Raw genomic sequence first — 15610 nt, forward strand, 5'->3', positions numbered from 1 at the left:
GGGGTTGTCAATCCCTTCATGGTCACTTGCAACGATGAGATCTGATAGAGATAGATATAAAATATTACTAAGACGTAAAACAAAGTAAAAATAAATAAATTGTAGCAAGGTATTTTTGGGTTTTTTGGTTTATAGATCTGAAAATATATGATGGAAAATAGACTCGGGGGCCATAGGTTTCACTAGAGGCTTCTCTCTTGAAAGAAAACACACGGTGGGTGAACAAATTACTGTCGAGCAATTGATAAAAAAGTGCAAAGTTATGAAAATATCCAAGGCAATGATTATGAATATAGGCATCACGTCTGTGTCAAGTAGACCGACTCCTGCATGCATCTACTACTATTACTCCACACATCGACCGCTATCCAGCATGCATCTAGAGTATTAAGTTCATAAGAATGGAGTAACGCCTTAAGTAAGATGACATGATGTAGAGGGATAAACTCAAGCAATATGATGAAACCCCCATCTTTTTACCCTTGATGGCAACAATACATTACGTGCCTCTCTACCCCTATTATGTCACTCGGTGAGGACACCGCAAGATTGAACCCAAAATTAAGCACCTCTCCCGTTGCAAGAAGAACCAATCTAGTTGGCCAAACCAAACCGATAATTCGAAGAGAAATACAAAGGTATCAAATCATGCATATAAGAATTCAGAAAAGACTCAAATAATATTCATAGATAATCTGATCATAAATCCACAGTTCATCGGATCTCAACAAACACAACGCAAAAGAATATTACATCGGATAGATCTCCAAGAACATCGAGGAGAACATTGTATCGAAGATCAAAGAGAGAAAAGAAGCCATCTAGCTACTAGCTATGGACCCGTAGGTCTGTGGTAAACTACTCACGCTTCATCAGAAGGGTAATAGAGTTGATGTAGAAGCCCTTCGTGATCGAATCCCCCTCTGGCAGATTGCCGGAAAAGGCCCCAAGATGGGATCTCACGGGTACAGAAGGTTACGACGGCGGAAAAGTATTTTGGTGGACGCTTCTGTTCGTTTGGGAATATTTGGAAATTTATAGGCCAAAGATTAGGGTTAGAGGACCTCCGAGGGACCCACAAGCCAGGGGGCGCCCCCCTAGGGCACGCCCCTAAGGCTTGTCGTCGCCTCGGGACTCCTTGGACTTCATCTCCAAGTCCTACGGGTGTCTTCTGGTCCAAGAAAAATCATCGCGAAAGTTTTATTCCGTTGGGACCCCGTTTGATATTCCTTTTTTTGTAAAACTCAAAAAACAAGGAAAAACAGAAATTGTCACTGGGCTCTAGGTTAATAAGTTAGTCCCAAAAATAATATAAAATAGCATATTAATGCATATAAAACATCCAAAATAGATAATATAATAGCATAGAACTATAAAAATTTATAGATACGTCAGAGACGTATCACACCATAGTTTCAGTCATCGTTCGATCTGGGAGACCCAGATCCAGGATTCCGCCCGAAGCAGATGCCCCCTGGAGGAAGAGGGGTGCGCCAACTGAAACTGCCATGAACCTAAGTTGTGCCCACCACCACTTAGCTCTCATGACGACGCCTTCAAGAAGGACACGCCGCCATAAGCGGCGTCACCGTCCTAGGGTTTTCACCCGAGAGATCGTGGAGTGGGAAAAGGTGGGGCGGACCCGAACCATGTCTCCAGGAAGAGAAACGGCACCCTCAGGCGTCGTCGTTGTCGCGGCCGGCAGGAGCCGGCCAGGGAATTATCCCAATCCGAATCCCCACCTCCCGATCTGCCCCATCCAGTGACCGACAAGCAGCGGGGCCATGTCCATTAAGATGGAGTGCACAAAGCAAGGATTGGAGGAGGGAGTAGCTCGACGCCGTTGGCCGCCGAGGCAACAAGCCGCGACACCAACCCGTCGTTGGATCGCCGGCCACCCGACCCGATCCCCGACAGCCCACCCGCCCCGCTGCGCCACCGGACAGGGAGGCCATCTTAGGGGCCGCTGCCCCGGGTCCAAGGCCCTCTGCCCTAGATCGGTAGGAGAAGCGCCAACACTGCCACCACAGCCGTCGATGGGACGTCGGTCGGCCACCACAATGTTGTAGTCCTAATTTGGGCCGCCATGAACCAGATTGGCGCTGCCGCGGTCCAGATCAGGGTCACACCCTCGAGCCAGGCGCCCCGCGTTGCCCTATGACCCGCGAGAGGGAAGAGAGCCTCCGTCGCCGCCGTCGCACGGACGGGCTATGCCCAGCGCCGACCACCAATGGCAACGGAGGGGAGGAAGGGGAAGGAGGGGTGACCCGACAACTAGGGTTGGAGCCTCTCGGTTGCCCGCACGGGGGGCGACGGAGGGGAGGGGAGAAGGTGGCTTGGAATCCCTTTTGACATTATTATGATTGTTTTGGTCGTCTGAAGCATATGCTCTCAGGTACCGTTTTGAATTGAATTACATAACTAAACATTAATTTCCCGCACATAGAATCAAAGCAAAATAAACATTATAGACCAACATATTGGACACTACTCATATAATTCAAGTTTAATTACAATGGTGCGCAATACTGCAACGTGCAACTTACAGATCCTTACCCGCACCTGAGCAGCTGCTGCTGATGTCCCTTTGCTTCATAAACTAATGGTCACTCCATTTGCTTCATGGATAGTTGCTGCTAATGATTACAATTGTTACTCTATTTGCTTCATAAACTCGGTGAACGCGGTACAGGAGGAGCCACCTTCCTTCCGTACTGCTTGAGCGCTCTTCTTTACCGCCATGATCCGTTCCTCGAGTGCTTGCCGTCTCTCCAGCTCCATGTCCATGATCTGCCTAACCGCCGCGTCAACATCGTCGGCCCTGACAAGCCCCCCGCGTTTATACCCTCTCACCTCCACGCCAACCTTCATATCTTGGACAATGTTTACCTTGTTCATCCACTGCTCGGCTACCAACGGCCAGCACACCATTGGCACACCGGCGACCACCGCCTCCAGCGTCGAGTTCCATCCACAGTGGGTTACGAACGCACCAGTGGATGAGTGATGCAGCACCTCCACCTGAGGCACCCAGGACGCAGTCACCACGAAGCCCCTGTCCGCGGTCCGGGCCAAGAACCCCTCCGGGAGAAGAGACAGCGCCGCGTCCGGTCCGCCGCCGGCTGCGGCGAAGGCAGGAGGCGCGCGCAGAACCCACAAGAACCTGTCCCCGCACTTCTCGAGCCCCTTGGCCATCTCACTGATCTGCTCGAGCGACACCGTGCATCGGCTGCCGAAGCAGAGGAACACGACGCTGCACTCGGGCTGCGCGTCCAGCCACGGGAGGCACGGGTGCCTTTCCTCCTCCTGTTCCCCCTCCGCGATCAACGGCCCGACGCAGTAAACTGGCGGCGTGGCGCGGCCGGGGAGGCAGCGCCCGTCTCTAAGCGCCGCCACCGCTGAGCCCTCCAGCGCGTCGAAGGTATTCACCAGAATGCCGCGCGCAGCCGCCATCCGGCCGAATACGTCCAGCACAGTCGTGTACAGGTTTGTCCCGCTGTCGAGCACCGCGTCGACCAAGTGAGACGCCGGCATCGGGGACATGCCGGGGAACGACACGGGCGTGTCGCCGAGATCTTTCAAGTTTCCGGCGCGCCCGGAGCAAAACATAGGCAATTGGAGGAAGACGGAGAGGCTGGCGGCGCCTGTGGAGAAGAACAGGTACCCCAGGATGCCCAGCTCCGCGGCTACGTCGAGGTCACAGACGGCGAGCATGTCGGCGACGAGCGCGTGGACGTCGGGGAGACTACGGAGGAAGTCCCGCAGGACAGGTGCCTGGGAGCGGGAGGCGGCCTGCATGCGTATGAACGGGTGGGCGGCAGCGGAGGCGGCGTCGAGGGCGGGAGGGGGAGGGAGGGAGTGGACGGAGAGGGCGGGGAGCCGGGAGGCGTACCGGCCGATGGTGGAGCGGAAGGCCGGGGCGGTGAGGGATGGGTCCGGGACGGCGACGGTCACCGCGAGGCCGCGACGGAGGCACATCGCGGCGAACTCCAGCATGGAGATGAGGTGGCTTAGGCTCTGGCCGGCGACGACGACCACCCTTCTCGGCGTTGACATTGGAGTGGTGTTATTCAGCTTTGCTTGGTGGCCTGGTCAGTGATGTGCACACTGGAGGGGAGAAACGAGTGGGCCATGTGACTTATATCGTTTTTTTATACGTGTCTCATTTATATTTCCACCTTTCTAAAATAAGTGTCACCAATCAAGAAAGAAAAGAACAATCATGACCGAACAATTTCTTGAACTTGACACCATTGTCAGTCATCTGCCTTCGTCGTCACTACAGCAGCCATCAAAGAAAAGAAAAAAAATGACGAATCACCTCCTCAGCTGACCTCGACGCGGCTCCATCTATGATGTGCAGTTTTGCGGACCTTCAAAGTGGCTCACCAAAGATGGAGCCATTGCCATTGAATATATCTGATCGGGGCAACATCTCACACACGCCGTCCAACTCCAGATCTGACGCTCCTGCAAGACTAAGACGTCGGAGGAGGAAACCATACCTACCAGCCATGAACCACAACCCCAGCACATGATCCACCATCTTCTAGATGCCACCAATGCAAACCACAATCTACATCCGCTCTTGGACTACCTCCCAAGCTTCACATCGGCGCTGGAGCAAATGTCGTCGCATCGGCGGAGCCCGAGGACACACAAGTCCACCACGAGGATGCTGTCGTCGCCACGCTATCCTAGCTTGAACAGACTGGTTTACAAATTCATCCACAACCATAGAACCTAAGGATCTGAAGCTTCTTTATTCATCGCCGCCATCCCGCCTCCCAAGCAAGACCATGACGACCCAAAAAAATCTAAGCTACTAGGGCATAAACTAAGTAGATCGAGCGACCCATTCACCACCGACGACCGTGTTCGTCAGCGGAGCGGAGTCGTCGTCGGAGGAAGGCGGCGGAAGAACTCTCCTGGCAGCGTGGCTAGGTCTCTAGTCGCCTGTGCCCGAGAAAAAATATGACTCGCCTCGCGTCCAGTGCGTCTCACAACGGCGCCGCTAGGTTTCTAGTCGCCTGTATCCGAGAGAAAAATGACTCGCCTCGCGTCATGTGCGTCTCACAGCGACGTACGTCTCGTGTCTTTTTTAGCCGCTCTCTCTATTGCAGTTCAACACTAGAGCATGACCCGGGATTGATCCCCTGAACCTCGGCCGCTGCCTAGTAACGTGGTCATTGTCGATCAAAGCCGCAACCCTAAGCCCCTCATCGTCTGACAAGGAATCGTCCGATGAACAATTCAAATTGTTGAAAAAAATACTCATCCCCACTATCCATTCTACCTTGCGGGCAAAGCGTCGAATAGCTTGCGCTTCGCGGAGATGCGGCCAGTGAAGAGGCCCCGGAGCGCGAGGCAGCAGGCAGCAGGCATGGCGAAGCGGAGAAGAGGACGGCATGCGGCCGTGGAGCGTGAGGCCGATGGTACTGCAGGAATGGGCGGTTCCCGCGGCCGTGGTTTTCTCGTGGACCGATGACGACGAGAAGAGGCCACTAATAACCCACAAGTATAGGGGATCGTTTGTAGCCTTCTTCGATAAATAAGAGTGCCGAACCCAACAAGGAGCTAAAGGTAGAACGAATATTCCCTCAAGTTCTATCAACCACCGATACAACTCTACGCACACTTGATGATTGCTTTACCTAAAACAAGTATGAAACTACTTTGCAAGAATAAAACTACGAGTACTTTTCGAGAATAAAACTATGAATAAATTGCAAGGTAATAAAAGTGGTTAGCTTTTGTCAACAAGAAAGGCATTTGTCCCCAGGCAATTGATAACAAGTACCGGTAATCATTCTTGTAATTTTATATGAGGGAGAGGCATGAGCTATACTTTCTCTACTTGCATCATATGCACTTATGATTGGAACTCTAGCAAGCATCCACAACTACTAAAGATCATTAAGGTCATGAAACTCAATCATATCATTAAGTATCAAGTCCTCTTTATCCCATACACAACAACCCACCTACTCGAGTTTAAGCTTCTATCACTCTCGCAACCCACCATAAGCGAATCATGAACTTATTGCAACACCCTACAACGGGGACCCCTTAGGTTTGCGCGAGACGGATGGCACCATAAGACAACACCATAAATAAAATATACAATCATACCAACCAAGATCATGATTAACCCATAGGACAAAACAAACCTACTCAAACATCATAGGATAGCCAAATATCATTGGGATATAATATATGGAGTTGAGCACCATGTTTAAGTAGAGATTACAGCAGGGAGAAGGGGTGTTACACCGCTGCATAGAGGGGGAGAGAGTTGGTGTTGACGGTAGCAAGATTGTTGATGTAGATCAATGTCATGATCCTTGCCCCGGCGGCACTCCGGCGCCACCGGGAGAGAGAGGGGGAGAGAGCCCCCTCCTTATTATTCTTCCTTGGCCTCCCCCTAGATGGGAGGAGAGTTCCCCCTCTGGTACATGGCCTACATGGCGGCGGAGGGGCGGGAGCACCTCCGAAATTAGATCTCCCTCTCTTTCTCTTCTGTTTCGCGATCCCCAGGTTTGGCCCTTCACGGTTTCTTAAATTTCGGAGATCCATAACTCCTATTGCGCTAAAAAAATACATGATTTTTTTCATAAATTATCTTTCTTGCGCCAAAAGAAGGGCCCCAACCGACTTACGAGGAGGGCATAAGACACCTGGGCGCGCCAGGGGGTGCCCGGCGTGCCCTGGTGGGTTGTGGTCACTGTGTGCCCCCATTTGTGTTGATTCCAAGTCCCAAAATTCACATACATTCCAAAATAATTCTCTGTAAATTTTTATCGCGTTTAGACTTCGTTTGATATAAATTTTCTACAAAACAAAAAATATGCAACAAACAGGAACAGGCACTAGGCATTGGATCAATATGTTAGTCCAAATAAATCATATAAAATGTTGCCAAAAGTGTATAAAATTTGTATAATATTGGCATGAAACAATTAAAAATTATAGATACGACGGAGACATATCAGCATCCCCAAGCTTAATTCATGCTCATTCTCGAGTAGGTAAATGGTAAAAAAGATAATTTTTTATGTGGAATGCTACCTAGCATAAACATGATGATATATCTAATCATGGCATGAATATTAAAACATAAGTGATTCAAAGTAATAGTCTATAATTTGACATAAAGACATTAATGCTCAGGCATCTCAACAAACAATCATGTCTTTCAAAATATCAATGCTAAAGAAAGCTATGCTTACAAAATCATATAGTCTTGGCATGCTCTATCTTCTTTATACAAATATTTATCATGCACAACCCCGATGACAAGCCGAGCAATTGGTTCATACTTTTTAACGCGCTTCAGCTTTTTCAACCATCACGCAATACATGAGCGCAAGCCATGGATATACTATAGGTGGAATAGAGTATGATGATAGGGGTAAATATAGATAAGACAAAAAATAAGAAAGTCTCACATCAACGCGGCTAACCAACGGGCTATGGAGATGCCCATCAATTGATATCAACATGAGGAGTAGGGATTGCCATGCAACAGATGCACTAAGAGCTATAAGTGTATGAAATCTCAATATGAAAACTAAGTGGGTGTGCATCTAATCCTATAATAAAAAATTCCCACTAGTATATTAAAGTGACAACATATGCGACTCTCCATATGAAAAACATGGTGCTACTTTGAAGCACAAGTGTGGAACTAGCATGCCCCTTCTCTCTTTTTCTTTTCTATTTTTTCTTTTTTTTCTTTTTCTTTTTCTTTTTTTTCTCTCATTGTCCGGAGTCTCATCCCGACTTGTGGGGGAATCATAGTCTCCATCATCCTTTCCTCACTGGGAAATCCTCTAACAATCAAAATTGATGATCATCGCACTTCTATTTACTTACAACTCAATATTACAACTCGATACCTATAACAAAAATATGACTCTATATGAATGCCTCTGGCAGTGTACCAGTAGGTGCAATGATCTAGCGTAACATGTATAAAAAATGATGCATGGTGGATGAGCCACAACTACTATGTCAGCTATATGATCATGCAAAGCAATATGACAATGAATGCTAAAGCCATTGAAATGGAAGCGGTGGAACTTGCATGTCAATATATCTCGGAATGGCTATGGAAAGGCCATAATATGTAGGTATGGTGGCTGTTTTGAGGAAGATATAATAAGGCTTATGTGTGATAGAGTGTATTATGTCACGGGGTTTGGATGCACCAACGAAATTTGCACTACTCTCGAGGTGAGAAAGGGTAATGCACGGTACCATAGAGGCTACCAAATTGCGGAAAGGTAAGAGTGTGTATAATCCATGGACTCACATTAGTCATAAAGAACTCATATACTTATTGCAAAAGTTTATTAGTCATCAAAGCAAAGTACTACTACGCATGCCCCTAGGGGGATAGATTGGTAGGAAAAGACCATCGCTCGTCCCGGACCGCCACTCATAAGAAGACAACCAATAATAAATCATGCTCCAACATCATAGCATAACGAGAGACTATACGTGCATGCTTCGGGAATGACAAACCTTAACACCAATATTCTTACTAACCACAACCATTTACTAGTACCTCCCACACATTCCATCTCTATATCGCAAAACTATTGCAAGGAATCAAACATATCATATTCAGTGATCCACAAGTATTATGTAGGATTTTATGACTAACCATGCAATTGACCAATTCATGTTTACTCTCTAAATAGATGTAAGTGAAGCATGCGAATTTAATTCTTTCTACAAAAGACTGTGCTCTAACAAATATAAGTGAAGCAAAACAACATTCTACAAACAATAGTTTTCTATGTGAAGAGAAACAAGCAATCCATACTTCAAATGATATAAGTGAAGCACATGAAGCATTCTATAAATCCATACTCAAAAGATATAAGTGAAGTGCAATGATCATTCTATAAATCAACCATGGACTATCTCATACCAGCATGGTGCATAAAAGAAAAAAAATTGAAAACTAAGCACAAAAGACGCTCCAAGATTTTCACATGTCACCTAAACGAAACGAAAACGAAAACATACCGATACTTGTTGAAGAAAGATGGGATGCCTTTCGGGGCATCCCCAAGCTTATACACTTGAGTCTCCTTGAATATTTACTTGGGGTGCCTTGCGCATCCCCAAGCTTGAGCTCTTGCCTCTCCTCCCTCTCCTTATATCGAGACCTCCTTGATCTTTGATCACTTCATCCACACAAAACTCAACAGAAAGCTCGGTAAGATCCGTTAGTATAATAAAGCAAATCACTACTCTAAGTACTGTTGCAAACCAATTCATATTTTGTTTTTGCATTCTAGCTACTGTAATATAACTTTTCCATGGCTTATACCACCGATAGAATCGATAGTTTCATCAAAATAAGGAAAACAATGCATCAAAAACAGAATCTGTCTTAAACAGGACAGTCTGTAGCAATATGAACATCTACCATACTTCTTGTACTCCAACAATTCTGAACAATTAGGACAAAATAAAAAATTTGTATATAAATATTGTGCAAAAAGTCATAAGCTTTAGATATTCCAATAAAAAATGAAAATTCACACGCTACAGCCAAAGTTTCTGTTCCTGCACCGCACATACTAACAAGCAATCTGCTCATCCTAAAGGAAAATCTTGGCACAATAATTTTACAATACAAAGGATTTGTACAAGGGGATAATTAATTTTGTTGAAAAGTTTCTATAATTGAGATTCACAAAGTTTCCATGGGCATGAACAAAGTTCAAGGACGTCCCCCACTTTAACGGTGTTTGTCTTTCTCACTTTCACTTTTCTTTTTGTGAAGTTTTAAGTTCCCCTCTATATATTTTTGTTTTTAAACTTTATAGAAGCACTCAACAGAACAAAATGAATCTCTAAAACTTCTGGGTTGTCTCCCTGGCAGTGCTTTCTTTAAAGCCATTAAGCTAGGCATAAAGTGCTCAAGTAATGGATCCACCCGGATCCCAAGGTATATCAAAGGCAATTTTAATTAGCGGTGATTTGGCATTTAGTAGTGAGCACAAAGCAACATAGATCAAGCAACGATGAAGTCTAACTCCCTTCCTATGCATCAGCATGTCATACAATAACAATTCATGCACATCAAGTAAAGGCCAATACATAGCATAAGCAGTTTCTTCCAATTTTATCGTGTTGGAAACAGAAAGAGGTGGAGATGTAGTTCTTATCTCATAATAATTGCAAGTAGGAGCAGCAAGCACATGCATATTACATTCATCAAAATTATCATGTGCAACGGTAAAAGGCAACCCATCAATTTAATCCTTAATAAATGCAAATTTCTCTGATATAGTGTAGTTGGGAGAATTCAAAAAGGTAATAGGACTATCATGTGTGGGTGCAATAGCAACAATTTCATTCTTAATATAAGGAACCATAGCAAGTTCATCTCCATAAGCATAATTCATATTGGCATCATGGCCACAAGCATAGCAAGCATCAAGTTCATCAAAAAGGGATATTTCAAAAGAATCAAGGGATCATAGCAATTATACTTCGGTAAGAATGAAGGGAAATTAAACAATGTATGAGTTGAAGAGGTACCCTCATCAGAAGGTGGCACGGGTAGCTAATCCGCTCTTCCTCCTTTTGTTCTTCGCTCTCCTCATCATATTTTTCATCCAATGAGCTCGCAGTTTCATCAATTTCTTCTTCCATAGACTCCTGCAAAATATTATTCTCTTCTTGGACAGTGGAGGAATCCTCAATATATGGTTTAGCATAGGCATTAGAAGCATAATTATGATAGCAATATTTAAGTATGGCAAAAAAATTAGATTTCTAAAGAGTAGCATCATACTTTTTAATGAAAGAAGCAATTTCATAAGCACCCTTAAAAGCAACAAATTCTTCAATTTGTTGAACATCATAGTAATTATAAACACCCTTAGCATACAAAGTTACGATTCCATTATCACTAAACTCACATTGGTAGGGAATGTGTTTCTTAGGGTCTTCAGAACAACAAGTAAAAAATCATATAATTCACATAAATTCCAAGCATAGCATTGCATAGTATTAATTTGATGCTATAAAAGTTTCCCTTTTTGAGATAAATGGTGTTGCACAAAACAAGCATGCTCATCTAATGATTTTCCCTCAACTAAGCTAGTTGGGTTTTCAACACGAGCACACACGGATCGAAGATGATCTAAGTAAAAAGCTTCAGCGGTATGATAGATTTCCAATGGTTCTTCAACCATTGGTTTAGTAGGTACGACTAATGTTTTTGGTATTTTGCGTTTCATACCCATAACTAAAGATAGAAAACAAGAGCGCAAAATAAAAATTACTTAGTGTTAAAGCAAACAAGCACACACGACAATATTCACCCCACGCTGTTGCTCCCCGGCAACGGGGCTAGAAAAAGGTCTTGATAACCCACAAGTATAGGGGATCGTTTGTAGCCTTCTTTGATAAATAAGAGTGTCGAACCCAACGAGGAGCTAAAGGTAGAACAAATATTCCCTCAAATTCTATCAACCACCAATACAACTCTAAGCACACTTGACGTTTGCTTTACCTAAAACAAGCATGAAACTATTTTGCAAGAATAAAACTATGAGTACTTTGTGAGAATAAAACTATGAATAAATTGCAAGGTAGTAAAAGTGGATTGCTTTTGTCAACAGGAAAGTCATGTGTCCCTAGGCAATCGATAACAAGTACCGGTAATCATTCTTGTAATTAGATATGAGGGAGAGGCATGAGATAACATACTTTCTCTACTTGGATCATATGCACTTATGGTTGGAACTCTAGCAAGCATCTGCAACTACTAAAGATAATTAAGGTTATGAAACCCAACCATAGTATTAAGTATCAAGTCCTCTTTATCCCATGCACAACAACCCACCTACTCGGGTTTAAGCTTCTGTCACTCTCGCAAACCACCATAAGCGAATCATGAGCGTATTGTAACACCCTACAGCGGGGACCCCTCACGTTTGCACGAGACAGAGGGCACCATATGACAACACCAAAAATAAAATATACAATCATACCAACCAAGATCATGATTAACCCATAGGACAAAATGAATCTACTCAAACATCATAGTGTAGCCAAATATCATTGGTAAATAATATATGGAGTTGAGCACCATGTTTAAGTAGAGATTACAGCAGGGAGAAGGGGTGTTACACCGCTGCATAGAGGGGAAGAGAGTTGATGTTGACGGTAGCAAGATTGTCGATGTAGACCGCCGTCACGATCCTTGACCCAGCGGCACTCCGGCGTCACCGGGAGAGAGGGAGAGAGAGCCCCCTCCTTCTTATTCTTCCTTGGCCTCCCCCTAGATGGGAGGAGAGTTCCCCCTCTGGTTCATGGCCTCCATGGTGGCGGAGGGGGGGAGCCCCTCCAAGATTGTATCTCCCTCTCTGTTCTCTTCTGTTTCACGTTCCCTAGATTTGGCCCTTCACGGTTTCTTAAATTCCCGGAGATCCGTAACTCCAATTGCGCTGAAATTTTTACACGATTTTTTGTATAAATAATATTTCTTGCACCAGAAGAAGGGCCCTAACCGACTTACGAGGAGGGCATAAGACACCTGGGCGTGCTAGGGGGTGCCCGGCGTGCCTAGCTGGGTTGTGGTCTGATACGTCCATTTTGCATCATGTTTACCTACTTTTATTTATGTTGTTTTATTGCATAATAATGCTTTTTGGAGTCATTATAATGCCTTTTCTCTCATAATATGTAAGGTAAACATAAAGGGGGCGAATTCCGGTAGCTGGAAATCTGGACCTGAAAAAGCTACGTCAGGCCACCTATTCTGCACAACTCCAAATGAGCTGAAACTTCACGAGAATTTTTAATGCAATAAATGAGGACTTTTGGAGCCAATAAGTACCATAGGGGGCCCACCAGGTGGGCACAGCCCACCTAGGCGCTCCAGGGAGCCCAAGCGCGCCCTGGTAGGTTATGATCACCTCGGCCCACCTCTGGTGCCCCTCTTCTGGTACATAAGTCACTCTGACCTAGAAAATAAATAAGAAGACGACTTTCGGGATGAAGCGCCGCCGTCTCGAGGTGGAACCTAGGCTGGAGCACTTTTTCCCTCCATGGAGCGATTCCGTCGAGGGAACTTACCTCCGGGAGGGGGAAATCATCATCACCAACAACTCTCCAATCTTGGGGAGGGTATCTCCATCAACATCTTCAACATCACCATCTCCTCTCAAACCCTAGTTCATCACTTGTGTTCAATCTTTGTACTGGAACTATAGATTGGTGCTTGTGGGTGACTAGTAGTGTTGATTACATCTTGTAGTTGATTACTATATGGTTTATTTGGTGGAAGATTATATGTTCAGATCCATTATGCTATTTAATACCCCTCTGATCTTAAGCATGATTATCATTTGTGAGTAGTTACTTTTGTTCTTGAGGTCACGGGAGAAATCATGTTGCAAGTAATCATGTGAACTTGATATGTGTTTGATATTATGATGATATGTATGTTGTGATTCCCTTAGTGGTGTCATGTGAACATCGACTACATGACACTTCACCATATTTGGGCCTAAGGGAATGCATTGTGGAGTCGTTATTAGATAATGGGTTGCGAGATTGATAGAAGCTTAAACCTTAGTTTATGCGCTATTTCGTAAGGGACTGATTGGATCCAAAAGTTTAATGCTATGGTTAGAATTTATTCTTAATACTTTTCTCATAGTTGCGGATGCTTGCGAGGGGGTTAATCATAAGTAGGATGTTTGTTCAAGTAAGAACAGCACCTAAGCACCGGTCCACCCACATACCATATTATCAAAGTAGCGAACATGAATCGAACCAACATGATGAAAATGACTAGATGAAATTCCCGTGTACCCTCAAGAACACTTTGCTTATCATAAGAGACCATTTTGGCCTATCCTTTACCTCAAAAGGATTGGGCTACCTTGCTGCACTTTTGCTACTACTACCGTTACTTTCTCGTTACAAATTATCTTGCTATCAAACTACTCTGTTACTTACAATTTCAGCACTTGCAGACATTACCTTGCTGAAAACCACTTGTCATTTCCTTCTGCTCCTCGTTGAGTTCGACACTCTTACTTATCGAAAAGGCTAAAATTGATCCCATTGCTTGTGGGTCATCAAGGCTATTTTCTGGTGCTGTTACCAGGGAGTGAAGCGCTCTTGGTAAGTGGAAATTGGTAAGGAAAAAATATTACTATGTTCTGAAATTTACTGTCTCTTGTTACTATGGGAAACAATCCTTTGAGGGGTTTGTTCGGGGTATCTTCACCTCGACCAGAACCACAATTAGTTACCCCTCAACCTACTGCACCTACTGAAAATATTGAATATGAAATTCCTTCGGCTATGATAGAACAACTGCTAGCCAATCCTTATGCAGGAGATGGAACCGAACATCCTGATATGCACTTGATATATCACTACAGGAATCAGGAACTTTGCCGTCAGCCATAGTTGACGGCAAAGGCATGCCAGGCTGACGGCAAAGCCCTTTGCCATCAGCCAGCAGACGGCAATAGGTCCAGCTGAATAGGTTACATCAAAGGCCTCTTTGTCATCTGCTGGCGGACGGCAAAGATGCAAAGGCCTTTGCTGACGGCAAAGAGCCTGGATAGCACAGGTGGTAGTTCAGGTCCGTTAATTGGTTAATGACGTGCTTTGTCGTCTGTTGGCTGACGGCAAATCTGCCAAATAGGCCAGCCCAGTACACCCTAGGTTGTAGAGGTAGCTGCCACATGGCAGCTTTGCTGTCTGCTAGCTGACGGCAAAGACCTTTGCCGTCTGCCAACATTCGGCTAAGTGGCTATATAGCCCCTGTTTTCCTGTTTTTTCCTAAATTCATTCAAGTTGACAGAATTTCACACACACACACACACACACACACACACACACATATATATATATATATACACACACACACACACACACATTTCAAAATAATTTCAACAAGCATACCAACAATAAGTTTCCAACAACATATACAAGTTTCCAACAACATGAACATATACAAGTTTCCAACAACATGCAATGGTTTCCAACAACATTTCCATACATACATATCCAACAAGTTTCCATAAACAAAAAGGAAGCACAAGTAGAAGAGTACACTCCATCAATGCAAGCTTCCTCATCTCAAGCAAATCTGCAAATTAGGAAAGATGAAAGTTAGAAGAAGAAGAAGACTAGCTAGAAGAAAATGAAGAAAAAGAAGAAGAAGAAGAATTTAGAGCTAAGCTTGGTAAATAGGTCATTTTGGAGCTAACCTAGGTAGTTATGCCATTTTTTAGCTAACTAAGCATATTTATTCATTTTAGAGGACAAAATGGTAAGTGTAGGTCATTTTAGAGCTATCCTAGTTAAAATCATCCATTTTGGAGCTAGGTAAGGTTATTTTGTCATTTTGGAGGAAAATAAACTAATTATATGATCGTTTGGAGCTAAACCATGGTTATTATGCCATTTTTACCTAAGTAAGCCAATTATGTCATAAATGAACTAGGTAAGCTAAGTATAGATCATTATTTAGCTATCCTAGGTAGTAATTACATTTTTCAGCTAACTAAGCATATTAAGTCATTTAGGAGGAAAAAGGCTAAGTATAGGTCAT

At 44.4% G+C, this 15610-nt stretch overlaps 1 protein-coding gene across 1 annotated transcript; it reads right to left on the reverse strand.

The window, feature by feature from the left end:
• Positions 1-2459: 2459 nt before the first annotated feature.
• Positions 2460-4056, reverse strand: LOC119336125 (anthocyanidin 5,3-O-glucosyltransferase-like). The gene has a single exon (XM_037608146.1). The coding sequence runs from the start codon at positions 4054-4056 to the stop codon at positions 2653-2655; it is 1404 nt and encodes a 467-aa protein (XP_037464043.1). The 3' UTR covers positions 2460-2652.
• Between the last annotated feature and the right edge of the window lie 11554 nt (positions 4057-15610).

Source organism: Triticum dicoccoides, chromosome 7B, assembly GCF_002162155.2.
Source record: "Triticum dicoccoides isolate Atlit2015 ecotype Zavitan chromosome 7B, WEW_v2.0, whole genome shotgun sequence".
Lineage (NCBI taxonomy): Eukaryota > Viridiplantae > Streptophyta > Magnoliopsida > Poales > Poaceae > Triticum > Triticum dicoccoides.

Bases quoted from the DNA above. Each gene is read 5' to 3' on its own strand.
- LOC119336125 (XM_037608146.1), bottom strand. From the start codon at position 4,056: ATGTCAACGCCGAGAAGGGTGGTCGTCGTCGCCGGCCAGAGCCTAAGC.